Source organism: Neovison vison, chromosome 12 (genome assembly GCF_020171115.1).
Source record: "Neovison vison isolate M4711 chromosome 12, ASM_NN_V1, whole genome shotgun sequence".
In the NCBI taxonomy this organism is placed as follows: Eukaryota; Metazoa; Chordata; class Mammalia; order Carnivora; family Mustelidae; genus Neogale; species Neogale vison.
Genome location: NC_058102.1, coordinates 55,769,784 through 55,797,076, shown reverse-complemented (window position 1 = coordinate 55,797,076; position 27,293 = coordinate 55,769,784). Strand labels below are relative to the sequence as shown.

The window sequence follows — 27,293 nt, the reverse complement described above, 5'->3', positions numbered from 1 at the left end:
CTTCAAGATGGATTTGAGCTCCTACTATTTTATACACTTTTTCCTGATAAGCTACAGGCCAGAGAGGGGTATATGTGTATGATTTTAATGTAAATATAGTTTATCTCCTCAACTAAATTGTAATACCTTTGCTAGAAGAGGCCCTTTTAATTAACTTTTGAGCATTCAGCATGATATCTTTCATGGTGATTCGCATTCATTACATATGTTTGTCAGTGTTTTGATTTGGGGCTGGGGGAGTGGAGTGAGGATCTAGTAGAGCAGCAAAAGTATATGTATTCTAATTACCAAATTGTTCCTTTTGGCTTACTGTTTTAGTCAACATACGTCTAAGTAGATAAGCGAACAATCTATTTGGGGGCTGGAAATGGGAGTAAGGCTGCATGCCTATAGTTCTCCACTGGTTTCCAGGACATAGAAAGGGTCTGTATTGTTTTTATTCTTCAGTTTAACGGTGTGTGGTTGTTTTGGTCTTTTATTTCCACATATTCTTTTATATTACTGTATCAGCTTTTATTTTGAAGTACTGTATTTTAATAAATCCATTACAGCTATTTAAACATAGCTATATTTGGGGCGCCTGGGTATCTCAGTGGGTTAAGCCTCTGCCTTCGGCTCAGGTCATGATCTCAGGGTCCTGGGATCGAGTCCCACATTGGGCTCTCTGCTCTGTGGAGAGCCTGCTTCCTCCTCTCTCTCTCTCTCTCTCTCTCTGCCTGCCTCTCTGCCTACTTGTGATCTCTGTCAAATAAATAAAATCTTAAAAAAAAAAAAAAACCAACATAGCTGTATTTACCGCAAGGGACTAAAGCATTTTATTAAAATAATCTTAAAGGGCAAGAACTAACATTTGCTGAGCATCTACATATCCAGTACTATGCTATATATTTAATACTATTTTCTTTAATCTTAAATAATTCAGTGATTTAAGTTCTTTTCCTGTTTTACTTGTGAGGAATTGCCTAGCGGTACCTAGTGAATGATAGAGCTTATATTTGAAATCTCAGTCTATCTAGTTGTGCCAAAACTAGCAAACTAATGTTTGCTAATGATTGGAGATTTGTAGGAGTGGGAGCATAGAGAGTAACTGCTAAATAGAAGATGCTTAATTGTGTAAACTAAAAGGATCTTTGGGAATTGTGCTTTTGTTATTTTTCTTACTGTGAGTTTTGGTTTCTTCTTTGCCCATTATTCGGATCATACTAAAGCTGCCATCTTTTAAGTTGTTCATTTATCAGAATGAACAAATAGAAACGTTGCAGGCTAAAACAACTGAAAGGAGAAAGAGTTGGTTTACCCTATAATGTTTTTGGAGAAAAAGTTTAAATTCTGTCTTTAAAAGAGGTTCAGTATTAGGCATTTAGTGTAGCCTTTAGATCAGCAAGTAAATTTTAAAAGGAAGGCCAGTATTGGGCATAGTACAGCAAAATTAGTATTAATTTGTTAAATGTAAGATAATGCAGAATAATTGTTTAAGATAATACTGAATAAACTAGGAATAAAATCAAGTCAGACATGTTTTAATATATCATAAGCTTATAAGAAATTAGTATTTTAGAGTGTTACAGTGCATGATATTTAGTACTATGTGTTAAACACTCTCTGATGGGATGATGAACTCTGTTTAACAGAGAACAGAAGTTCCCTGTTAAGTCTATGACATTTTAGATGAGGTAGACGTACATCTTCCAGGAGATGCAGTTGAAGATAACTGAAACTTAGATTAGAACTTTACATATTTCTTATTTTTTTTTAACATAAGATAATAGTAGAAGCTAGAAGATAGAACATCCCACAGTAAATGAAAGCTAGAAGCTTTCAAAGCTAGAAGCTTTGAAAGATGATTTGCAAAGAAGAACTCAGGAAGCCTTGGAAAGCTAGAAGCTTTCAAAGCTAGAAGCTTTGAAAGATGATTTGCAAAGAAGAACTCAGGAAGCCTTGGAAAATATCCAACCAGGTTTGAAAAAGGAAGGGGAACTAGTAAAACGAAGAGATAAAAAGCCATGATGGCTATAGGAAAAGAGGTAATGTCACATGGTGCCTTGAAAATCTGATGTATTGTTTCAGTGGGGGTTAAGTGTATCAAATGTTAAAAAAAAAAAAAATAAAAGAGCACAAGAACTGAGAAAAGCAAGGAAGGAGTCATTGACCATTTCTAGTAGATTTATTTCATCTGAGTCATAGATTCGAAGTCAGTTGTAGAGTTAAGGGAGTGAGTGGTAAGAGGTGGAGGCAGCTGTTACAGATCACATTTAAAGAATATGGCAGTAAAAACACAATCATTCAACTTTTAAACCGTGTCTTTCTAAGTTGGTGGAAATTGTGTTGTGATAAAGGCTGAAAAAAAGGATCCTGTGGAGAGGGAATCTGGGAAGGAAGGAAATAGTACTGAGAGGAAGTTCTTATAAGGGGCGTAGAGGAAGATGCTGGAGGTCAAGAAATAATCTCTGTATTAGGATGCAGATAAAAATACAGAGTTTAAAAAAAAATTTCCCTACCTAAAATAAAGGCATTTCTATTGTATGTCTAATAAAGGAAAGATTTTCACTCTGATCATAGTTTCCAGACAGTAATACGGTGTGGCCAGAAATTCTTTCTTGGAGCTCTGCTTTTAGGAGGGATCAGGAATGTATTCATTCTCCAAAAATAAAGAGTAGTATGGATTTAAAGTTTTTACATGGATTTACAATTTGGGCAAGAATACCTTTCATTCATTCAAATGGCTAAGCTGTAGGATCTAAGGATAAGAATTTACATAAATTTTCATTTTCAGGAAGGTTTTCTGAGTGTCTTAGGAAGTTATCTCCTTTTAAAAAATTATTTAACAAATATTTATTGAGTTCTTTGCCAGACTAATAGTAGAAGTGGTGGACAAATAAATGGATGAATTAGTTTCCTGCTATTTTAGAAGTTATATTTTAGTTAGATATGTAAACAAATTATTGACCCTTTTTCTTTGCTTAGTCTTTTCTGCTTTTAAATACCAAAGTAATTTTAAGATATAACATAGACATAAAGTATATCCACGAATGATCTGTTGCAAGAAAATATGAATGTAAAAAATCTAGACTCACGTCTTAAGGAGAAATTATTAATTTTAAACAGTATTTAATGTAGGAATTGGATTAGTGTTTATTAATTCTTTTAAACTATATTTTTTCTTATAGAAAACATTCTGTTTAAATATAGATTTATACAGCTGGCTTAATAGAAGTCCTCTTGTATTTGATATGAACAGGTAAACATTCAGTTAATGTAATCTCTTCTATCAGGTATAACTGAAATATTTATTTATACATACAAGTGAAAATACAAGGATATAGCACAATTTTGCTCACTCAGTTTTTAAGTACTTTGTTTCCAAGGTTGGGCTCTTCTTGGAAGGTCAGCAAGAATTTTAAAATTTTAAAGAGGAGAGATAAAGATAACATTTGGTTGTCATTCCATTTAGGCAGTCACGGTATTGACTTACAGGGACTATTTCCTACTGATTTTATGGAAAAAAATTTCATACTTGCATAAAAGATTGGGATACTATTTTTAGGAGGGGGATGCAGAAATTTCTTGCATGTACTTGTTTTTAGTACCAGAATAACATTTCTGAAAGCTAGTTTGCCTGGCACACAGGCCACTTTAATGGTAGAAGTGGTCTCAGCTGGGGACTAGCTAGTTGATGCTTTAGAAGACTTGCTCCATCTTTTAGAACCGAAGATTAGTACATGGTGCTAGAATGTCAGGGACAGAAAAGATGCCTTTGCCACTTCTGGGGAAATTGCTGACCTTTATAATGAGAGTGTTAGAATGAATTTAATAATGTTGCTACCTAGGGTAGTTGGAAAGAGTAGGTACATGCTAGTTACTTGAAACTTAGTTCCAGAGATTTATAAATTCCGGGTGCATTACAGTTATAATCTGAGACTGAGAGATGTATTGAGAGCCCTTTTATCTGTGGACTTTCAAAAAAACTTTAAACAAAAAACAGTAAACAAAAACAGCAGTATAGTAAGTGGAAGGAGTCCTAAAAAATATACTATGTTTCCAAGCTGTGTGATCTTATATGAATTTGAGTTTCCTGCAGAGTAAAAAAATAAAACTCTCAGGAAAAATAAGATGTTATAGAACAAAATATGTAATAAAGTAATGTATACAAAGGTACATTATAAAAACAAATGTACAAGCAAATTTAAGGTAATTGTATTTTATTTTTAATTTTTACATAGTTACTTAATGGAAGAGATACATACTAAGCTAATATTGTCAGAATTTGTAGAAGGAAGGGTAATAAGAGATTGGAGAAATAGAGATAAGATATGAGCTTACACTGAGTATTTGAAATCATTCTTATTAAATTAGCATGTTGTCCTTTTGTGAAAGAAGGCATTGTAATAGGAATGGCCAAGATGACACTTTTCAGTGTTGATACAGCAAGCAGTTGGATTTGTTATTTTTGTATACATTTGAAGAATAAATACACATGTTTAGTTCTTGTCTTTAAACTTAAATTTGAAGGTTATGAATACTGATGGCACTGGGAGAAGAGTACTAGTAGAAGACAAAATTCCTCACATATTTGGGTTTACCTTGTTGGGTGACTATGTTTACTGGACTGACTGGCAGAGGCGTAGCATCGAAAGAGTACATAAACGAAGTGCAGAGAGGGAAATCATCATAGACCAGCTTCCTGACCTCATGGGCCTAAAGGCCACAAATGTTCATCGAATCATTGGTAAGTAATTCCAAAATTCTCTCAGAGATGGAAACCAGGAATGAGAAAAATACAGAGATATTGGCTTGTTAAACAGCACTGTAAATTGTTGATGTTTTTTGGAATATAGAAATCATCTGTTCTTTTTTAAGCAGGAATAGGCCTTTTAAATGTAGACTTAGTACTCAAGATGTAGTACATAAGCCCATTTCTGACTTAGGCCAGTGCACCAGTCCTTAAGCCGTGTGGTGGGACCCTGCTCCTAGGAGGTCACCATATTGATTGATGCTAACTTTATGTGGACAGCAGACTAGCATAGTGCATGCACTACAGCCCAACTCCTGGGCTCAAGTGTTCCTGCTGCCTCAGCCTCCTTAGTAGGTGGGACTACAGGCCTGTGCAACTGCACTGGCTTTTTATTCCCTGTTAATCTTCATAGTGTTTATTTATGAGATTAGAATTGAAAGTATATTTGGGAGCAGATATAAATCATGTCTTTGTGATCCACATGCCCAGTCATTTTCAAGTGAAAATATGTTGATTGTGTCAATGTATTTGTCCTTCTGTGCCCCTTTATAATTAATATATCTTTTAGGTTCCAACCCCTGCGCTGAGGAAAATGGGGGATGTAGCCATCTTTGCCTCTATAGGCCTCAGGGCCTCCGCTGTGCCTGCCCCATTGGCTTTGAACTCATCAGTGACATGAAGACCTGCATTGTCCCAGAGGCTTTTCTTTTGTTTTCACGGAGAGCAGATATCAGGCGAATTTCTTTGGAAACTAACAATAATAATGTGGCTATTCCTCTTACTGGTGTCAAAGAAGCTTCTGCTTTGGATTTTGATGTAACAGACAACCGCATTTACTGGACAGATATATCACTCAAGGTTAGTCAAAAGAATTGGAATGTTAAAACTGAAGACAAGGAGGGAGAGCTTTAAAATGTCTGAGTCTTCATGCTATGATCCCTCTCTCTCATTGCTTAGTAGGCAGAATGCAACCAAAGCCCTTAACTTTTTAAAAGAAGTCAAGGCCAGGGTCCATTCAGTTTTAATTGTCTTTTTTTTAAAATATAAGATGCTTTGCTTGACTTCTTCTGCTTTGTTCCATTTGAGGATAATGAGTGACATTTTCTACAGATAAAGAGTAAGCAGTTATATAAATGGCTTATAGAAGCTTGACTCTTAATTTATTTAAAAAAAAATTTGGTAGTCTGTCTCAGGTAGAAAACTCCAATTATGAGTTAGAATATATATATTCTAGAGAAGAAGGAGGAGCTCCTGACCAGAAAATCTGGAGAATAGCTTTTGCTTCTTCTAGATAGTCCTGGGCTTATTTCAGATAACTTATATAAAATTTGTCTAATATGCAAAAATCATGGGGTATTGGAGCCAGAGTTGAAATCTAATGGCATTCAGTAAAATCTATTAATTGAGTGAATGAATGAAGTAAATAAATACATTTGGCTTGTATTGTATGGCCTTCTAAGTTTCCTCATCTTGAAAATAGAGATAATGCCTATCTCGCAGGGCCATTTTGAGGGTTAAATGAGAAAAATGTGTATACAAAGTACTTAGGGTAGTGCTTGTCGAGAAGTAGCAGCTATTATTAATAACTTGAATTATGTTTTTGAGTTTGGGGGGGATTCAGAATTACAGTGGTAATAATGTGATAATAATGTGATAATGATTAATACATCTTATATAAGATTGTTGAGATCTTTTCAGATGGACACAATGACATGACATACTCTCAAGAACCCTCAGGAAGCTGACTACCAGTTAATGAGTCTACAGCATTCTGGTCTTATTTTTTTACTTGATTACTAATAGATTTTAAAAGCAAAGTCATTCTGCTGTCTTACTAGAATAAATTTTTAGTCCTTAAGAATTATAAAATTTTCTCCCTGGCTTGATCGTAAAACTTGAGGTCACAGTTGCATTTGTTAGAGGTTGACATCAGGTTTTTTCTGTTCTTGTAAAATATGTGAATTATATTAAGAAACTATGCCTCTGGCTCTTCTGGATCCTCCCACCCAACAAAAACCAAAACAAACATTCTTTCTGGATAGTGTTTTGTACTTAAGCCATGTGACTTTGTTGTTAATCTTATTTTTGCAGACCATCAGCAGAGCCTTTATGAATGGCAGTGCACTGGAACACGTGGTAGAATTCGGCTTAGATTATCCAGAAGGCATGGCAGTAGACTGGCTTGGGAAGAACTTGTACTGGGCAGACACAGGAACAAATCGAATTGAAGTGTCAAAGTTGGATGGGCAGCACCGACAGGTTTTGGTGTGGAAAGACTTAGATAGCCCCAGAGCTCTTGCATTGGACCCTGCTGAAGGGTAAACAGATTTTATGTATGCATTCTTTGCAACTATGTTGCACATAGCCCAACTATGGATTGTATTTTTGATGTCTTAAGTAATGCTGATTAGGAATCTAATAACTAAACCACAGGTCGGCTTTATTTTAAAACCCTTTAGTTAAGGGGTGCCTGGGTGGCTGAGTCAGGTAACATCCAGCTCTTGATTTTGGCTCAGGTTGTAATCTCAGGGTCTTTAGATTGAATGCAGAGCCTGGTTTTGGCTCTGTGTTCAGAATGGAGTCTGCTTGAGATTCACTCTCTCCCTTTCCCACTGCTTGTACTTGCACTCGCTTTCTCTCTTTCTCTCAAATAAATAAAAACTTTAAGATCCATTAGTTGAGATTTCACTGATTTAGAATAAATTACTCAGTAAATTTTGCACTTGTCATTATTAACATTAGGTAGAGAAAGATTAGTGAAATGGATTAGTATTTAAATATTACCAATCATACTTACATGCTAATAAACAGCCTTTTTGAAGGTATCAACTTTGCATTCGCTTACCCCCTCTCTCAAGTTAAACCAGATTCCAAAACCCACTGAGATAAGGCCATATACTAAGAAATAGTTGCATTTTAAAAAGTTCCATTTTAGAATAGTCATTAATTCAAAATGGTCAATTAGTTTGATCATTGTTATAAGTTTAGAGAACTTTGATATTAAATAGTAAACTTTTCAATTAATGGTAAGTTTTTTATTTACAATATGATATATTTTTCAAGGATAGGTGATCCTCTTAAGTGATTTAGCAAGTTTAAAAAAGCCAACAGCTAAGAAATCTGGAATTTGAAGAATAATTCCACATTTATGTATTTATTTTAAAGATTTTATTTATTTGTCCGAGAGAGCATGTGCACGTGAATGCACACAAGCAGGGGGAGCCGCAGGCAGGGAGAGCAGCAGACTCCCTGCTGAGCAGGGAGCCTGATGTAGGGCTCGATCCCAGGACCCTGGGATCATGACCTGAGCTTAAGGTAGACGTTTAACTGACTGGGCCACCCAGGCATCCCAGTAGTTCCACTTTTAAAAGCAGAAGTTAACAATGTGAACATACAAGCGTAGTTTCCTTGAAATAACATTAATCGCGTTATTAGCTCGTTACCATCTGGTTAGAAGGCCATAGCAAAGTAGTTCTGTGTGCTGACATGTTGTGATTGGATTATGGGGATCTTTACTCTAAGCATTAGTTACCAAACAGATAGATTTAATAGCTGGGACTAAGGACTCTAGTTTATGTGGCTGCTGGCAACCATGACATTTCTCTCTCAGTTGTTCCTCCTTCCTTCTTGTGTGCATGTGCCTGTCAGCTGACAAGTGCAAATACAAACAAAGCCCAGGACTAACTTTAATTTTCAGAAAGGCATGTTCATGCATTGCTATCAAGTCAGCCATCAGCTGACAGGCTGAGAAGTGAATGTCTGAATTCAGGTATTTGCTGAGAGTTGGCATGTGGAGTGCTTTCCTAGTCCCAGTATTCAGAATGTCTCAGAACTAGCACCTTACCAGTTTACTTGAAAAAGCATTTAGCTAAGGATTAGATTCTAGTTCTCGCTCTGCCACGTGACTGAGTTGAAGAAATTAGATCATTCACATTTCTTTTATTGCTTTAGCCTCTTTACATCTGTAAAAAGTCTATACTGTGGGGCCTATTGTAAGGTCAATGTGAAAAACTTGACAAAATAAAAGCAAGAGAATGTTCTAAAATTTCACAGGGATTATAGTAGTAGTGTCACTGCCCAGCTGACGCAATAGAAGGTCGCTCATAGTATGTTCCTTTGTACTGTGTGTCCAAATACATTTCAAACTTTGCTTTTTAACTTCATTTAAAGACTATTAATTTTTACCTCCGGTGTACTACTGCAACTTGTTTTTGGGGAGAGTTGATTATGTAAGTCGAAAAACAAGTCTAAAAATTTAAAACTCAAATTACTTCTGTTCAGAAATATATAAAAAGAGATAAAAATATTTTATTTAGAAGTGAATCAGATTCTGAGACCAGAGCTTTAATTTATTGGTATCTTCTTGAATATTAGTTTCATAAATGCAAAAGCTGCAGTAAGGAAATAATTGGTTTATTTCCAGTTTCTGGGTTTTGGATGGAACAAATTCATTGGAAAGACTAAAAGAAAGCTGACTCACTTCCTTTTTAGGATATGAGAAAAAATATTTAGTTGAGGTTGCCAAAATAATTGAAAGAATTGTAACCATGATTTAGTTTTATCAAATTCTTTGATTGAATGCGTATTTTCCTTATTTAGTTACTGTGTGCAAATATGGCCCTTTCTCCCAAATAACCAAAAGTGAATTGTTAAATATCTATTGTTTTGGATTTAGATTTATGTATTGGACTGAATGGGGTGGAAAACCTAAGATAGACCGAGCTGCCATGGATGGAAGTGAACGTACTACATTAGTTCCAAATGTGGGCCGGGCAAATGGCCTAACTATTGATTATGCTAAAAGGAGGCTTTATTGGACAGACTTGGACACCAACTTAATAGAATCTTCAAATATGCTTGGTAAGCTTTACTTCTTTTTATTCAGACAGATTGTATGTTATTCTTCCTATGCAGAAATCTGTGGCTGTTTTTTACCATTGGTTAGGTACTATTAATAAAACTTCATATGAATGTCTAGATTCTTCCTTTCTCTGGCATTGTATCCTGTTTATTATTATTAATAGTGGGCCATGTACTTGGGTTCACATCTCTTTATTTTGTGGAAATTTCATTATTGTTGGGCTTGTAATGGAATTTATAACTCCCTAGATATTCCTGAAGTGACTTTTTGTACTAGTAAAATACAGTATATTCATTTCCATCTTTTTATTAAAGGAAGAAGAAAAGTTCAACTTCTAGACCCCTATGGAGAGAAAATAAGACTGCAGTCAAAACAGACCATTTGTAGGAGTTTAAACAAACTCATTGATTTATAGCAAGAATATAAGTTTGAGGCATGGGGTCAGACTGCAGATGGATTGATTTCAATGGCCTGGTCTGGTTTTAAAATTGCTTTTAAATAAATTTAGATAAATAAAATCTTATTTTATTATTTTTTTTTCTTAAGATTTTATTTATTTATTTGACAGAGAGAGATCACAAGTAGGCAGAGAGGCAGGCAGAGAGAGAGAGAGAGAGAGGAGGAAGCAGGCTCCCTGCTGAGCAGAGAGCCCGATGCGGGACTCGATCCCAGGACCCTGAGATCATGACCTGAGCCGAAGGCAGCGGCTTAATCCACTGAGCCACCCAGGCGCCCAATAAAATCTTATTTTAAATTGCTTACAAATGTCAGGGTGCCTGGGTGGCTCAGTGGGTTAAAGCCTCTGCCTTTGGCTCAGGTCGTGATCCCAGGGTTCTGGGATTGAGCCCCGCATTGGGCTCTCTGCTCACAGCAGGGAGCCTGCTTCCCTTCCTCTCTCTCTGCCTGCCTCTCTGCCTACTTGTGATCTCTGTCTGTCAAATAAATAAATAACATCTTTTTAAAAATATTTAAAAAAATAAATTGCTTACAGATGTTATATTTTCTATGTTACAGTTTTTTTTTTTTTTTTTTTTTTTTTTTGACCAATAAGACTTACACTCTCACATTTCATACCTCTGCTTCTCCCCTGTCTGCTGCCTTTCTGAAAATAGGACTTAACCGTGAAGTTATAGCAGATGACTTGCCTCATCCTTTTGGCTTAACTCAGTACCAAGATTACATCTACTGGACGGATTGGAGCCGACGCAGCATTGAACGTGCCAACAAAACCAGTGGCCAAAACCGCACCATCATTCAGGGCCATTTGGATTATGTGATGGACATCCTCGTCTTTCACTCCTCTCGGCAGGCAGGGTGGAACGAGTGTGCTTCCAGCAATGGGCACTGCTCCCACCTCTGCTTGGCTGTGCCAGTTGGAGGTTTTGTTTGTGGATGCCCTGCCCACTACTCTCTCAATGCTGACAATAGGACTTGTAGTGGTAAGCTGTGTTTCCCCGTAAAGCAAACTAGAATTCAAGGAGAAAGGAGGATTTTTGAAAACACTGTGTCATTCATGTTCTTTCAGAGTAAAAAGTTGTTGAAGTCCAGAGTTGATTGTTTAACAAAAGAGAAAGACTAAAGATGGAAAAATGCAAGTTTTTGTAACTTACTATTTGAGGATATCTAATTGCTGTTACTTTTGATCATTAAATATTTAGTGCACAATTGCATAGCTTCATTGAGAAAGATAGTCACACATGCATTACTCTACATAATTTATATTCATTCATTTTTATAAAGGAAGAGCAGTAAAAACAGTACAACAAGGAGAATCTTCAAAATACAACCTCCTTGTCCTTTGAAGTTCATAAAATAGACTAAAGGTAAAAATTTAAGTGTTTAAGTGTCGTGGAAAATGCATATGAGTAAATTTAGCCTGGTATGAAACAGATGTAAATATATGGGAATTAGCACATGCTGTGAACGTAGTGGGTGTTCAATTCCAGTTGATGACCAGATGACCAGATCTCCTCATCCAGTCACAAATCCATTTTTTTTTTTTTGGCTGCAGTATCTTCTGATATATAAACATTAGCAATAATATTACATATTACATATTAAACACACATAATCACACACACACTTTGCTAAGAACAGCAAAACACAGTGTGAAATAAACATTTTTGGCTTAGGGAAACCTGGTTTCTGACTCAAGTATATGTGAATGCCCATGTCTTGATGGATAGACAAGAAGTAAGTGGTAGATATGATAAAGAAATAGAGAATTCAATCAGAAAGAGTAAATTCATGGCAGAGAATTGTAGGAAATGGTTCACTAGGGTAAGTGGTAACAACTGCTATAGGATATTAGATTAACTATTAATTATTCAATTAGTAATATATAACAACATATAATAAATATATGATACAGAAAACATTACATATAACAAAGTAAAAATATATATCATATAAATATATAAACATATTTAAATATAACATATATAATTATAGTAGATAAAGTAACAAATAATAGCATGATATAAAATAACTATTAACTATTCAATTAACTATTGAAATTATTTTGTGCCTGGAAGTATAAGAAGTATAAGTCACATAGGAAAGGATTTAGTGTGTTCTGACACAAGGCTTCGGGTGTGAAAAAGAAGACTATAAATTTATGTTCAATGATTTGGAGTCTTTGCCATGTATTTAGTTTTGTGTTCTTCTAAAGCAAGTCACACAAATTTTTTTTATGTGTGCAGTGTTAGGGCTGGGCTGAGAGAGAGAAGCAGACTCCCCGCTGAGTAGGAGCCTGAGGCAGGGCTCCATCCCAGGACCCTGAGCTGAAGGCAGATACTTAACCAACTGAGCCATCCAAGTGCCCCAAGCCATGAATTTTTTAAGCCTTAAATTTCCCATTTGTAAATGGGAATAATAATAACTACTGTTTAAGGTTGCTCTGAAAATTAAGATACAACATGATTTAATTGTATTTGAAGAGAAAAGGCATGGTAGCTGGGAAGTGAACTAGACTGGTGTGGTAATCAGGTAGATTTGCTTGGGATGGTAACGGTGGTGATGGAGAGAAGCTGCAGATTAAAGGTCTGTTCTGAAGCTAGAGTGAACAGAACTTGTTAATGGGTTGGATGTGAGGTAGAAGAGGATGGAGGGAGCAAGGATGACTTAGATTTTTGGTTTGAATAATTAAGTTGATAGGAGATTAGAAGACTAGAGAGGAAGACTGATTAAAAAGTTCAATTTTTGGCATGTTTGTATTGATTTTCCTATGGGACATTGAAGTAATACATTAAATATGTAGTTGGGTAGAAGAGGGGAGACATGAGGTTGGAGATAATAGATTTTGGAATTGCTAGCATGTATTTAAAATGGGTAAGATTACTTAGGGGAGAAGATTTAGAGCTGGGGTCCGCAAACTTACTGTAAAGGGCCAGAGAGTAAATATTTAGGCTTTGTGAATCATACAGTTTGTCACATCTGTTCAACTCTGTCCACTGTAGCATGAAAGTAGCCATTATCAAGATATTTCTAAATTATGTCTGAATTCTGATAAGCTTTATTCCAAAACAGGCAGCAGTCCAAGATATAGCTGTGAGCCATAGTTTGCCAACTCCGGGTGTAGAGACAGGAAAGGATCTGGTAACCTAAGGAACTTTGAGGAAAGAAAGCACAGCCAAAGAGGTAGAAGGAAAAGCAGGCACCAGAAATAGGATTACTCCCAAAAAGAACTGTGTTGAATGCTGCTGAGAGGTTGAGTTAGGTGAATCCTAATCTACTGGATTTTTTAATAAGGTGGTTATTAGTAACTCTAAAGAGAGTAATTGCAGGGAAGTAGTGGTGAAAGATTAGAGTTGGTCAAAATGTGAAAGGAGAAAGGGAAAGGGAGGTAGTATCTTTTTCAAGAAGTTTGACTTTGAATGGAAGGAGAAAATAGAGGTAATGACTGATGGAGGATGGAGACAGGGGGAATATGGAAAGACTTTTTGAGATCATTATTTTAGCTGCTTATATCTGTGCATAATAGTTGGTGAGTGAAGGCCATGAGAAATCAGTGCTGGGAGTCCCTAATATCCGTCTCTCTTTGGTTACCTTTTGGTGATAGATCTTTAGTGTTTCACAAGGCTTTCTGTTGTGTGCTCCTCTATAATGAGTACTATTTAATGTTTGTGTAGAGATATATTAGATTCTAAGACAGATTATGAGAGAATTTTAACACAAACTACTTGCCATCAGAATGTTTTCTAGCATTGTGTGTGATTTATTCCTGGACCTGTGTTTCTTTCTTTCTTTCTTTTTTAAGATTTTATTTATTTATTTGAGAAAGTGAGAAAACAGACAGTGGGAAGGAGCAGAGGGAGAGGGAGACCTGCTGAGCAAGGAACCTGATGCAGGGTTCAGTCCCAGGATCCTGGGATCATGATTTGAGCCGAAGGCAGACGCTTAACCAAGCCACCCATGCACCCCTGACCTGTGTTTCAAAAGTGAAATCAGATTGTGTTGTTTCTCTGCTCAAAGCCTTGCAATGGCTCCCCATTTCACACGAAGTAAAAACCTACTTCTTATAATGGCCTACAGGTTCCTACATGTTCCATACTTTGCATCCCTCCCCTTTTGCTTCTCTAACCTCAGCTTCTCTTTTCTCCCTTGTTCTCCTCATGACAACCACACTAGCCTTATTGTTACTTTCAGATATGCCAGTTACTTCTGCCTTAGGACTGTTGTACTGCTTCTTGCTCTTTGAAATGTTTTTCCTGCAAATATTTTCATGGATATACTTCACCTCCAAGTCTTTGCTTAATTGTGACCTACACAGTGAGACCTGGTCTACCTTATTTAAACCAAATCATCCTTTCATCCTTTCTAGCATTGCCAGTGTTCTTTACCTGTACTTTTTCTTTTTTCTGTAACACTTACCACTCTTTTATATCCTATACAATTTATATACTCTAATATTTATATACTGTAACTTCTTTATTATGTTAATTGCTTTTGTCTGTCTACTGGAATATAAACTCCTTGAAGCAGCATTTTTTGTTTTGTTTTGTGTTTTCACTGATATATCTTAGGTGCCTACAACAGTGCTTGGTAAATAGTAATGATTCAAGAAATCATTGTTAAATAAAAGGATGAAGAAGCAGTACAGACAGGACTTGGAAAAATACATGTGCTCTTCCATTCAACAGCTATGTGACCTTGGGGAAAAGCTTAACATTTCTGAGTTTGCTTACCTAAAAATGGAGGTGATAATTTTGGGGATTAATATCTAGAATGATGAGTGATATGTTGGAGGTCCTAAATAAATAAATGTTTGTTTCTTTTCCTTCCCAATTCTCTAGAACAATTTTATTCTTTTACCTTCAGAATTATGGCTACAGGGCTTTCCATAGTTATTGTCATCTAATGTATATTTCTTTATGTGTTTATTCCTTTATTCTTTCAATGAATATTTATTGAATGTCTGCTACATAATGGGCATCATTTGAGCCAGTGGAAAATGTAGCAGTGGATGACATAGACATCACTTTCTACCCTCATGGAGCTTCTATTTTAGTGGAACAGATATTGAACCAAATAAGTAAAACTATATCACGGGTTAGGAGATAAATGTTATGGAGAAATATTAAGAGCAAGAAAGGGTGAGGAGGATTGCAACATTAAATATGATGATCAGAGAAATCGTTACTGATAAAGTGACGTTATGTCAAGAACTGAGAGAGGTAAGGAAATGAGCGAGGTGGATAGCTGGGAGAAGACCTATTAAGTAAAGGGGATAGCAAATGCGAAGGCCTAAGGAGGGAGAATGGCATATCAGAGGAACACCTAGGAGGCCAGTGAGTCAAGAGATTAAGTCGCAGAGGAAACAGGAAGCCAAATTGTGGAATCCCTTGTTCATTACCAAGGTGGCAGGTCTCTATGGCACCTTTGTGCAAATTAGGGAAAGGTGTTTGCTTTGGGCAGCCATGCCCAAAGGTGCATGGCTTGGTTAATGACATGTGGACTGGATGTTGGTCCATACTCGGTGCCCTTGGCATAGTGCACAAATGGCCCATCACATGCAATGGACTTGGCCTTGTAGTTTATGAAGGTCTTACACAAGAGCGTCACCTCCCTTTAAGCTGCAGGTGAACAGTTGTACCTTCAGAAGAGAGCTGAAAACCTCCCTCCTATGTAACACCTCATCTTCCAACTTGTGTAGCTGTCTTCATTGTGGAAATGCAAGACTCAGCCTGGATGACAATTTTTAAAGTACCATTTTGCAGAAGTTAATTGGGTTAGAGGTTACATAAATTAAGATGGATTTAGATTTATAAAATTACATATTCTTTTTTACTTTAAGCACTGAATGACTGAATCAAGACTTCATTGAAGTAAGTCAGAACATTAGCCTCCTCTTAGAAATACTGAGCCAACTAATGTTGTTAATGCCATCCACAGACTTCTTGAAACAAGCATTTAGGGGACCTGGGTGGCTCAGTCTGTTAACCATCTGCCCTTGGCTCAGGTCATGATCCCAGTGTCCTGGGATTGAGCCCTGCATCAGGCCACACACTCAGCGAGGAGCCTGCTTTTCCCTCTCCCTCTGCCTGCTGCTCCCCTTACTTATGCACGCTCTCTCTCTGTCAAATAAATAAAATCTTGAAAAACAAAACAAGCATTTCTTTGGAGCCATATTTGGCTTTATCTTATTCTACATTTCTAGAACACCAAACTATGGAATCTAATTGAAGGTTAAAACTGACTCAAACCTCCCAAAAACCAAAAAGCCCAGTAAAACAGTAGGAGCCAAATATATATTTGATTAATTGTTTTCCAGGCAGGAGAAATTGGTAGCTAAAACTCTTTAGTCTAAACTTCATCGTATGTCTTAGTGTAAGTGGTGATTATTCTGTTAGAAACTTACTGTTTAGAGCCCCTCCCCTTTTTTCCTTGATTTACAAGAAAGTAATACTGCCAAAAAAATAATTAAAAAAAAAAAAAAAAGATAGCTACTCTGTTGTGACATGTATTCTTACTACTTAAGGCATGGGTTCTACTAAAACTGCTAAAAGTTGTTAAGTCAATATGTGATGGAGTCAACTCCAGATAATGAAGGGTTCCACTGGAATCATTGGAATACTTTCTGATCTTCTAAGCTGGGTATGGGCTTTTAGCCAGTGAAGTACTTATATAAAGCAGGATTTCTATGTTGTGAATGTAACATTGTGTGTCAATGATGCTTCACTTAAAAAAAAAAAAAATTCAGTGTTGTGAATACCAAGTTTCTTTATGAATACCAGTGAGTTTCTTTGGGATTGAAGCCAATGTACATTTGGGTATAAATGTAAAGTAAACCCCGAAGGACACATAATGGAGTTGTGAAGAATGGGGCTTAGGAAGAAATAAAGCAAGGAGTTCTGGATTGCCCATTTATGTTTGTATCCATGAGAAGGACAAAATTCTACTGGATTTAGGTGATGACTGGATACCAAGAGAATAGAGTGTAATTATGGAATTTTTATATATTATGTTTTAATGAAGATGTTCAAAATGCTAGTAGACTTTAAAGTTGTCGGAAGCACTGTCAAGTGCTGTTGTTTTCTAGTATTTGCCTGCATTAAAGATAATTACATAGTAATCAGTGGCTTACTCCCCAGGAAAGGGAAATTTAGTCTGTGTTGCATTTCCCCATTTCATAAGTTTAGGATATCATCTTAGCATCAGAGCAGAATATTTTTTAGTGAAAATATAAATACAAGGTTTTTTTAATGAGGATCGGAGCTAATGAGTATAACGCATTTGTTTTTACTAGTTCTGTGTGTGTATGTGTGAGAGAAAACGAGAAGGAAGGATGGAAAGGGGAGGAGAGAGAGATTTTTACTGGCTCTCTCTCCTTACAGTTATCATATATACACAATGCAAAATAAAACCTGTATCTGTAGTCCATGAGGGTTTGTTTAATTTCTGCTAATACCAACTTTATTACTGCTACTGCTCGATAATAATGAGCAATAGTTATTTTACTCTACATTTATATAATTTTTCATTGAGGTATAATTGACATAATGCATTACAATTTTTAAAGTATCTTTATATATGTTGTAAAATTCTTAGAGCAACTTAATGAGCAGGATGAGATCATTATAACCTTATTTTAGAGTTGAACAAACTTTGACCTAAAGAGGTTCAGTGACTTACTTAACGATCAAGTGACTAGATAGTAAGACAGATGAGACTAAAACCAGTCATGAAGCTTTTGCTTTGACCTATGGAAGCTATGTTCCTGCCACCCACAAGAATAGCTTACGGAAGAGTAGGATTATTCATTTGGTGGACAAGGAGAATTTTGATATCATTATCAAATGCTTCTTGAAATTGAGTCTCCTTTTATACCACTGTGGACAAGATGGAACAAAATAGGCTAGCAGCGTGTCACTGAATAAATTCATAACTGGTTTGGTTGCATAGTGCTGATTAGTGTCACCTTGAGGAGAGTTTTTGGGAACATTCCAAAGGGTTTTGTTCTCAGCCCTACTTCCTTAGCATCTGTGTTTGTTTTGTATGAAATACAGGCAACAAGTTAATCAAACACTTGGGTGATACAAGACTTAGAGTAATTGTGTTTCAAATTTGCTCTTGTCCTTCTTTAAGCTCCAACTACTTTCCTGCTCTTCAGTCAAAAGAGTGCTATCAACCGCATGGTGATCGATGAGCAGCAGAGCCCTGACATCATCCTTCCTATCCACAGCCTTCGCAATGTCCGGGCCATAGACTATGACCCACTGGACAAGCAACTCTATTGGATTGACTCACGACAAAACATGATCCGAAAAGCACAAGAAGATGGCAGCCAGGTAATTCAGGGCTCAGTTAAAAATCTGTTTGTTTGTTTGTTTTTTTTTCCTGGTAGTTGGAGTAACCAACAATCCTGTTTTCCTTAATTCTTGAGAGAGAAAGAGAATGTGTGTGTGTGTGTGTGTGTCTGTGTCTGTGAGAGAGAGAGCGGGAAAGAGGGGGGGGGGACTCGAATTCTGGACCTAGCAGCTTTTTTCCCTCCTAATGATCTTTGAATAAACAATTGATGATTCCATTGGATTAAAAATTGTACAAGGAGGGTGCCTGGGTGGCTCAGTTGGGTAGTCGACTTCCTCCGGCTCAGGTCATGATCCCGGCGTTCCATGATGGAGTCCCACATTGGTCGCCCAACTCTGCGGGGAGTCAGCTTCTCCCTCTGACCTTCTCCCCCTGACCTTCATGCTCTTTCTCTCTCTCTCTCTCTCAAATAAATAAATTTTTAAAAAATTATACAAGGAAAATTTATGCTCATATGTTGGGAATGACTTTGTCGCTGCCACTCATATCTGTTTTTGTAGTTTTTTCCATTATGGTTCCATTTACGTGGAATGTTAGAAGCTTTTAAATCAAATAGACCTTGATTTTTTTTTAATTTTTTTTTTTTATAAACATATATTTTTATCCCCAGGGGTACAGGTCTGTGAATCGCCAGGTTTACACACTTCACAGCACTCACCAAAGCACATACCCTCCCCAATGTCCATAACCCCACCCCCCTTCTTCCAACCCCCCTCCCCCCAGCAACCCTCAGTTTGTTTTGTGAGATTAAGAGTCACTTATGGTTTGTCTCCCTCCCAATCCCATCTTGTTTCATTTATTCTTCTCCTACCCACTTAAGCCCCCATGTTGCATCACCACTTCCTCATATCAGGGAGATCATATGATAGTTGTCTTTCTCCGCTTGACTTATTTCGCTAAGCATAATACGCTCTAGTTCCATCCATGTCGTCGCAAATGGCAAGATTTCATTTCTTTTGATGGCTGCATAGTATTCCATTGTGTATATATACCACATCTTCTTTATCCATTCATCTGTTGATGGACATCTAGGTTCTTTCCATAGTTTGGCTATTGTGGACATTGCTGCTATAAACATTCGGGTGCACGTGCCCCTTTGGATCACTACGTTTGCATCTTAAGGGTAAATACCCAGTAGTGCAATTGCTGGGTCATACAGCAGTTAAGTAGACCTTGATTTTGATCTCAGCTCTGTCACTCACTAGGATTCTTATGAACTTCTTCTTTAAAGATTTATTTATTTATTTGAGAGAGAGAATCCTCAAGCAGACTCCCTGCTGAGTATGGAACTGGCTATGAACATGACCTGAACTGAAAGCAAGAGTAGGCTGCTTAACCGACTGAGTTACCCAGGAACCCCTTTTATGAACTTTTTAGCTGAAACCTATGCACCACTATCTGTTACATAGTAGGTAGGGATGCAGTAAATAACAGTTCTGTTATTATTAACTATTTTTAAAAGGTTCAGAGGATAGGAAACTTATCAGTAAAATTAAAAACAACTAGGATATGTTATCACTAACCTAATGAGATGGAGGGGCTGTTATATGGTGACTGTGGGATGGGGATGAAAATGCTATTAACAAATCTTGTCTATGCTTACACACCAGTCACAGTTTGCATGCTGTTATCCATACTACATGACTTTCTGTGGCTAAGCAGTTTTAAACTGGGATTGCCATAAATAATTATTTGTCTTCCTTAGAGCAGTGAGGATGGATTTTGAGTGTATCAAACTTCGGGGAAATTGGATTACTAACTTTTGATATGTCTACTATTTCAGAAAAAAATAGCAAGGAGATAATGTATTTAGGGGCTATTGAGGGGTCATTGAGGGGGTACAGTTATAGGGGTGTATTACAGATGCACCTTATACTACATAGGCCAGGGCTAACAGGCTAAGTAGTAGATAGAAATTATATTATAGCTGTTATTATACAGCCGAGGACAGAAGATAAATGAGATAGCTTCATTAAGGTATATGTTACCACAGAGTTGCCAAGTGAAGGAAATATCATTTATTTAGGTAGAACAGATGAACTGAACATCTCTAACTACTTTGTTAAAAAAATTTTTTTTTGGTGGTTTGAGGATTGGAGAAAGACATGACTGGTAGGTGTGGTTTGTAGCCCTAATTGCTATTGTCTCTGTAAGCAATTTCTCCCCTTCAGCACTGTTGACATTTTTTAGGCTGTATAAGTCTTTGTTGTGAAGGGATGATCTGTACATTGTAAGCTGTTTAGTAGCATCCCTGATCTCTATCCACTAGATGCCAGTTACATCTCCATAGGTCTAGCAGTCCAGAATGTCTCCATACCATGCCAAGTGCCCCGAGTTAAGAACCACTGCTTTAGTGGTATTTCTGAGGAGTGATTCTAGCTGAGACAGCTGCCACCTCCTCACTCTCATCAATGCACTGTCAGGTCCCTAGAGCAATTTATGCGGCCTCCGCTCTCTCCTCTGCCCCAGGTCATAGTAACCAAAGGGAACATTTGAAATGTGTGGTAACAAGGAGGCACATTATCCATAAAAAAATGTATTAGTAAGGAATGTCTGGTGAGACTTGAGCATTCCTTCTCAAGTTTGTAACCACATATGTGTAAGCATTGTGAGTGATCACCTCAGGGCTCTTTGGCTTGGAGTCTAATTTTCTGTGTGTATGTGTTTTTCTTTCCCCAGGGCTTTACTGTGGTTGTGAGCTCAGTTCCAAATCAGAACCTAGAAATACAACCCTATGACCTCAGCATTGACATTTATAGCCGCTACATTTACTGGACTTGTGAGGCCACCAATGTCATTAACGTAACAAGATTAGATGGGAGATCAATTGGAGTGGTATTAAAAGGCGAGCAAGACAGACCTCGAGCCATTGTGGTGAACCCGGAGAAGGGGTATGTTACTGAAGTTGCATTCAGATATCTTGGTATCTGAGACCCTCATCAGCCTTCCTTTTCAGCTCATGTGTTCTTTACTGATTTTACTGCCTAGAATTTCTTTCCTTAGTCACTGTTGCTATAGTTCTAATTTCTAACCGTACCTTCAGGATGATTGGAACCTCAACATCCTGTACGAAGTTTTCCTTGATCTATCTGACCCCAGCCAGGTGTGATTTTCCCCTCTCCCAAGTATCCAGCCCTCTATCTGTGCCTCTCTAGTTATTCTTAGTACTCTACCTTACACTCCATTGTTTTTCAGGTTATATTTTCTACTAGACTTTAAGTTCCTTTATGACAAGAACTAATACATTTTCTTCATTCAATACAGAGCTTTACATTTAGACTCATTTGTACCTGAATGAATAAGGAATTCATCAGGGGAGCTAGCTTATTTCAGAAGAGAGGAAAGAGATAAGCTCTAGAAGTTAAATATGAGAAATAATTCATGTATGACTTAGTTTTAGTTATGAAATAGACTAATTGGAGAAGGAATTTAAAATTTGGTGTTCAGGTCTTCCTGGTTAACTGTTCTTTTATTTCTTTTATTTTATTTATATATTGTAATATTCCAAAAGCATAAGTATGCCTGTGTCTATCACTTCATTTTATTTTTAAGAATCTTTACATCCAGTGTAGGGCTTGAACTTGAAACCATGGGATCAAAAGTTATCTATCCACCGAACAAGCCAGGCACCTCTATCACTACATTTTAATCCGTGAAAATTAGCTCCCTAAGAACTTCTATGTACCCTGTGTTACTATTATTGAAAGTAATTATGGTATCCCATGGCCTTAAAAATATATATTTTAAAACTTTTAAATATAAGATTTAAAAATATTCTCCTTTTATCTTAAGAATGTTCTCATTTTGTACGGTTTCTTTGCTGACCTGTTTCCTTCTCACTTCAGGTATATGTATTTTACCAATCTTCAGGAAAGGTCTCCCAAAATTGAACGGGCTGCTTTGGATGGAACAGAACGGGAGGTCCTCTTTTTCAGTGGCTTAAGTAAACCAATTGCATTAGCCCTTGATAGCAGATTGGGCAAGCTCTTTTGGGCAGATTCAGATCTCCGGCGAATTGAAAGCAGTGATCTCTCAGGTACCCAAGAAATGTTTTTCCTTATTTTAATTTGAGTTATTGAGATGATTTGTTAAACATGTATTTTTCTTCCATTTTATTCATTTTATGCACATTTCTTTACAGTTCTATTTACTAAAGGGTAGTTAGCATCATGTTGGTTGGGAAGTACTTTTTTTCAACTGTCAACATGATTAGTTCCTCTGTTATCTAATAATTTCCTAATTCTTGATTTGGGCTCTGTAAATAATATATTTCTAATGCATCACTTCTCCCTTCCTAATTTTTATGTTCTAGTTTATGTTCTTGTCTTCTCTGGCCTAGGATCTAGCCTATGAAATCTCCTCCCTGCTGATTTTCCCCCCTTGAAAGTTTATACACTATTCCTAAATTTTTTGAAGCATGGTTTCTAATCATGTCACTGCTACTAAAAAAATCTTCAGGATAGTCTCAGAACCTGAAGAAAAAGTCTAGTTGTATACTTAATTTGGTATTCGCCTTTCACAAACCCATCGTCAAACTCAAATAATCTTACCATTGCTGGTGTTATAACCAAATTAAATCATTTTTTGGTTCTTCACATGTACTTTTACTTTTTTATTGTCTTCACACCTCTGTCTAAATCATAGTTACTTCACCTCCCCCCAATTTCTGATGTCCAAATAACTCTGTGTCGCCTCACTAGTGATCAGGTAAATTAAATTAAAATAATACATTATTTATGTCTATCAGAATGGCAAAAATATGTTAAAGTTGATTACACCCAACATTGGTCAGAATGGTAGAGAAAGGCATGCTCTCATGCACTTTGGTATAAATGGAATTGGTAAGATCTTTTTGGAGGGCAATTTGCCAGTGAATTTCCCCTGTGGATAGCTTTTTTATTTTTTTATTTTTTTTTTTACAGAAATACCCATTTGTATAAGGGTCCCTGTGAGCATTATTTATAATAGTTTGTTGCAGAGAAACATTCTGGTGTATCTAGTGTATAGAATATTACAATCATTTTCCAAAATATGAGGTAGATCTGTGTGCACTGACATAGGAGGATAATTTTTAATAACTTAAGTTGCATAACAATGTTTATTAAGATCATTTTGTTTAAAAATTATTTATTTATTTATTAAAGATTTTATTTGGGAGAGGGAGTGAGTGAGTGAGAGAGAAGGAGCAGGGCAAGCTGCCGAGGGAGAGGGAGAAGTAGACTTCCCCTGAGCAGGATGACGTGGGCCTCCATCCCAGGGCCCTGGGATCATGACCCGAGCCAAAGACAGATGCTTAACTGATAGAGCCACCCCGGTGCCCCAAGTTTTGTTTAAAATTTAAATTAACTTTATATATGTCTGCACACACACTATATTTGATGACAGCTTGCTCTCTAAAAATATTTATACTGTGTATACACATGTGTATGTGTACACTCATACCAATAGGTATACATACTATTAAGAAACATACGAGTCTTTCTCTGATTGACTTATTTCGCTAAGCATAATACCCTCTAGTTCCATTCACGTCATCGCAAATGACAAGATTTCATTTCTTTTGATGGCTGCATAGTATTCCATCATGTATATATACACACCACATCTTCTTTGTCCATTCATCTGTTGATGGACATCTAGGTTCTGTCTGCAGTTTGGCTATTGTGGATATTGCTGCTATAAACATTCAGGTGCACGTGCCCCTTCGGATCACTACATTTGTATCTGTAGGGTAAATACCCAGTAGTGCAGTTGCCAGGTCATAGGGTACCTCTGTTTTCAACATTTTGAGGAACCTCCAAGCTGTTTTCCAGAGTGGTTGCACCAGCTTGCATTCCCACCAACAGTGTAGGAGGGTTCCCCTTTCTCCGCCTCCTCGCCAGCATCTGTCATTTCCTGACTTGTTAATTTTAGCCATTCTGACTGGCATCTCATTGTGATTTTGATTTGTATTTCCCTGATGCCGAGTGATATGGAGCACTTTTTCCTGTGTCTGTTGGCCATCTGGATGTCTTCTTTGCAGAAATGTCTGTTCATGTCTTCTGCCCATTTCTTGACTGGATTATTTGTTCTTTGGGTATTGAGTTTGATAAGTTCTTTATAGATTTTGGATACTAGCCATTTATCTGATATGTTGTTTGCAAATATCTTCATGAGGGGGTAGGGAAAGGGTGGCGGGGTTATGGACATTGGGGAAGGTATGTGCTATGAAGTATGTAACCTGGTGATTCACAGACCTGTACCCCTGGGGCTAATAATACATTATATGTTAATTAAAAAAAAAAAAGAAAGAAAGATACGAGTGTATATGTTTGTATGTTCCTCAAGGAATAAGCAAGCAGATATATCTTGAGAAAGGACTGGAAGGCTAGCATATTAATCTGTTAAGTATTTATTTCTGTATCATTTGAATTTTTATGTTGAATACATTTGTTATTTTTCTAAAACCTAGAAAATACTCTATCTTTTCAGATTTAGATTCCTCCTTCCATTATGCCTTTTCTGATTGTGGTCATGCACACATTTATGTACACATACCTCATACCGTATATTCTTTCCCTCATCAGATCACTTGTATCTCATATGTCACCTCTAATTTGAATAATAGTTATTTATGTCAGTGTTTTAACTCTTTTTTAGTCTTGAGGGTGGGGTTTTTTCCCCTTCTTTCCTTCCCTCTCTCTGCATTTGTGATGTTTACTTTTCGTTTTTAAAAGCAATGTCCATTAAAAACAGCTTAGAAAAGAAAAAGAAGAAAAAAATCCAAAACACTATTATTAGGAACACTTAGGAACACTTTAACTTCCCTTTTTTTTTTTTTTTTAATTTATTTATTTGACAGAGAGAGAGAGAGAGAGAAATAGGCGGGGGGTGGGAGGAAGCGGGCTCTCTGCTCAGTAGAGAGCCCGATGCGAGGCTGGATCCCAGGACCTTGGAATTATGACCTGAGCTGAAGGCAGAGGCTTAACCCACTGAGCCACCCAGGTTCCCCAAACTTCCATTTTTTTTAGTGCATTTTTTCCCCACCCTTAATTATGAAATGGTTCCAACATACTGAAATTATAAAGTTCCTGCCATCCAACTTTGTTAAATCTAGAGTTTGGGGCCATATTTGCTTCCCTTCCTCCTTCTCTTACTTGAGATGAAACATTAGAATTTTGAAGCCCTTACATATCCCTTCCCAACTCTTTTCTCCTCCCTCTTTTCCCTGAGATAACTTTTGATATTTTTCATGGCCATGCATATTTTGTATTCTGTGTGTGTTTTTTACCATACCTACACACATATGCATTTGAACATTTTTTTTGTTTTTAAACTTAATATAATATTCCCATGTATCCCTTTGTAGCTTGAATTTTTCACATATAGTTTTGAGATAATCCCTGTTGATCTATAATTCTGTTCACTTATTTTCATCACTAAATAGTACTTCATTGTATGAATCATTCTACACTTTATTCTGTCTGTCTAAACTGCTATTCCCAGCATTTTGACATTAAAAGCAGTGTTTTAATGAATATTCTTATGCAGTTATATGAACATTTCTCTGTGGCCTAAACCTTGTAGTAGTATTGCTCTGTAATGTGCTATGTATAAATTCATGTTGAGCATATACATCCAGGTTGCTGTTCAGTGATTATATCAATTTAAACCGCCCCCCACCAGAAGTATATGAGTTGTCCCTCTCGTATTTGATATTGTTAGACTTCTAAATTTTTACTAGTCCAATAGTTTAAAAAGTATATCTCATTAATAAAATTTGCACTTCTCTGTTTGATATTAATTTATTAGTTATTCTTATTTCTTCCGTGAATTGCTATATTGCCCATTTTTCTACTACTGATTTTTAAAAATTCTTTATCTGACTGTTTATCCATTATCAAGTTACATATATATTGGAAGAGAATTGGCATGTTTAAGTAATTCATTCTTTCATTCATGACTGTGGTGTATCCCTCCATTTTTTTAGGTCTTGTTTGATAATTTTTAGTATATCTTTACACTTTCCTCTGTAGAGAAGGATAGATATTACCTAAATCTTCTTCCAGTTTGTGATTTCCTTTTTCATTCTCCCAGTGGTATCTTTAGATGAAAAAATTCTTAATTTTAGTGCAGTATAGTTTACTAATTTTTCCCTTTAAGATTAGTACCTTTTATGTTCTATTTATGAAATCTTGGGGCGCCTGGGTGTCTCAGTGGGTTAAGCCTCTGCCTTCAGCTCAGGTCGTGATCTCAGGGTCCTGGGATCGAGCCCCACATAGGGTTCTCTGCTCAGTGGAGAGCCTGCTTCCTCCTCTCTCTCTCTGCCTGCCTGTCTGCTTTCTAAAAAAAAAAAAAGAAATCTTTGCCTACTGCAAAGTCACAAAGATATTCTGTTGTGGTTTTTTTTCCCCGAAAATTTTTAACTTTTCTCTTTGAGATGTATGATCCATTTGGAACTTTTTTGTGTATATGTTGTGAAGTAGGGGTTAAAAAATTTTTTCCCCCCATATTACTATTTGATTTAACATCAGTTTTTGAGAAGATAATTCTTTCTCCACTGTTCTCTAACAACATCATCTTTGTTATAAATGAAGTGACTGTATTTGTATGAGTTTGTTTTTGGTATCTAATGTTACTTCGGTCACTTTGTCTTATGTGATATTTTATTGTCTTAATTGTTTATAATGTTATAACAAATTTCTCTGGCAGTGTTCATCTTTAATATTTCTTCAAGATAGCTATTTGTTGACCCTTTATATTTCCATTTACATTCTAGAATCTGCCTCTGAGTTTCCACCAAAAAATTCCAAACCTAGTAGAATTTTGACTGGGTTTGCTTTGAATTTATAGGTCAATTTAGAGAGAATTACTATTTTTTATATGAGTCTTCCAAATCATGAACATGGTATA

The 27,293-nt window shown here is 36.6% G+C and overlaps 1 protein-coding gene across 1 annotated transcript in view; it reads left to right on the top strand.

Annotated features, from left to right (window-relative positions):
* Positions 1–27,293, top strand: part of LRP6 (LDL receptor related protein 6) — a 179,493-nt gene that overhangs the window by 117,440 nt on the left and 34,760 nt on the right. The window contains exons 8-15 of the mRNA XM_044227959.1: positions 4,510–4,726; positions 5,301–5,590; positions 6,824–7,050; positions 9,408–9,592; positions 10,706–11,032; positions 18,180–18,382; positions 21,081–21,292; positions 22,247–22,437. Of these exons, the coding sequence (XP_044083894.1) occupies positions 4,510–4,726; positions 5,301–5,590; positions 6,824–7,050; positions 9,408–9,592; positions 10,706–11,032; positions 18,180–18,382; positions 21,081–21,292; positions 22,247–22,437 (1,852 nt within the window). The remainder of the gene's footprint in view (positions 1–4,509; positions 4,727–5,300; positions 5,591–6,823; positions 7,051–9,407; positions 9,593–10,705; positions 11,033–18,179; positions 18,383–21,080; positions 21,293–22,246; positions 22,438–27,293) is intronic.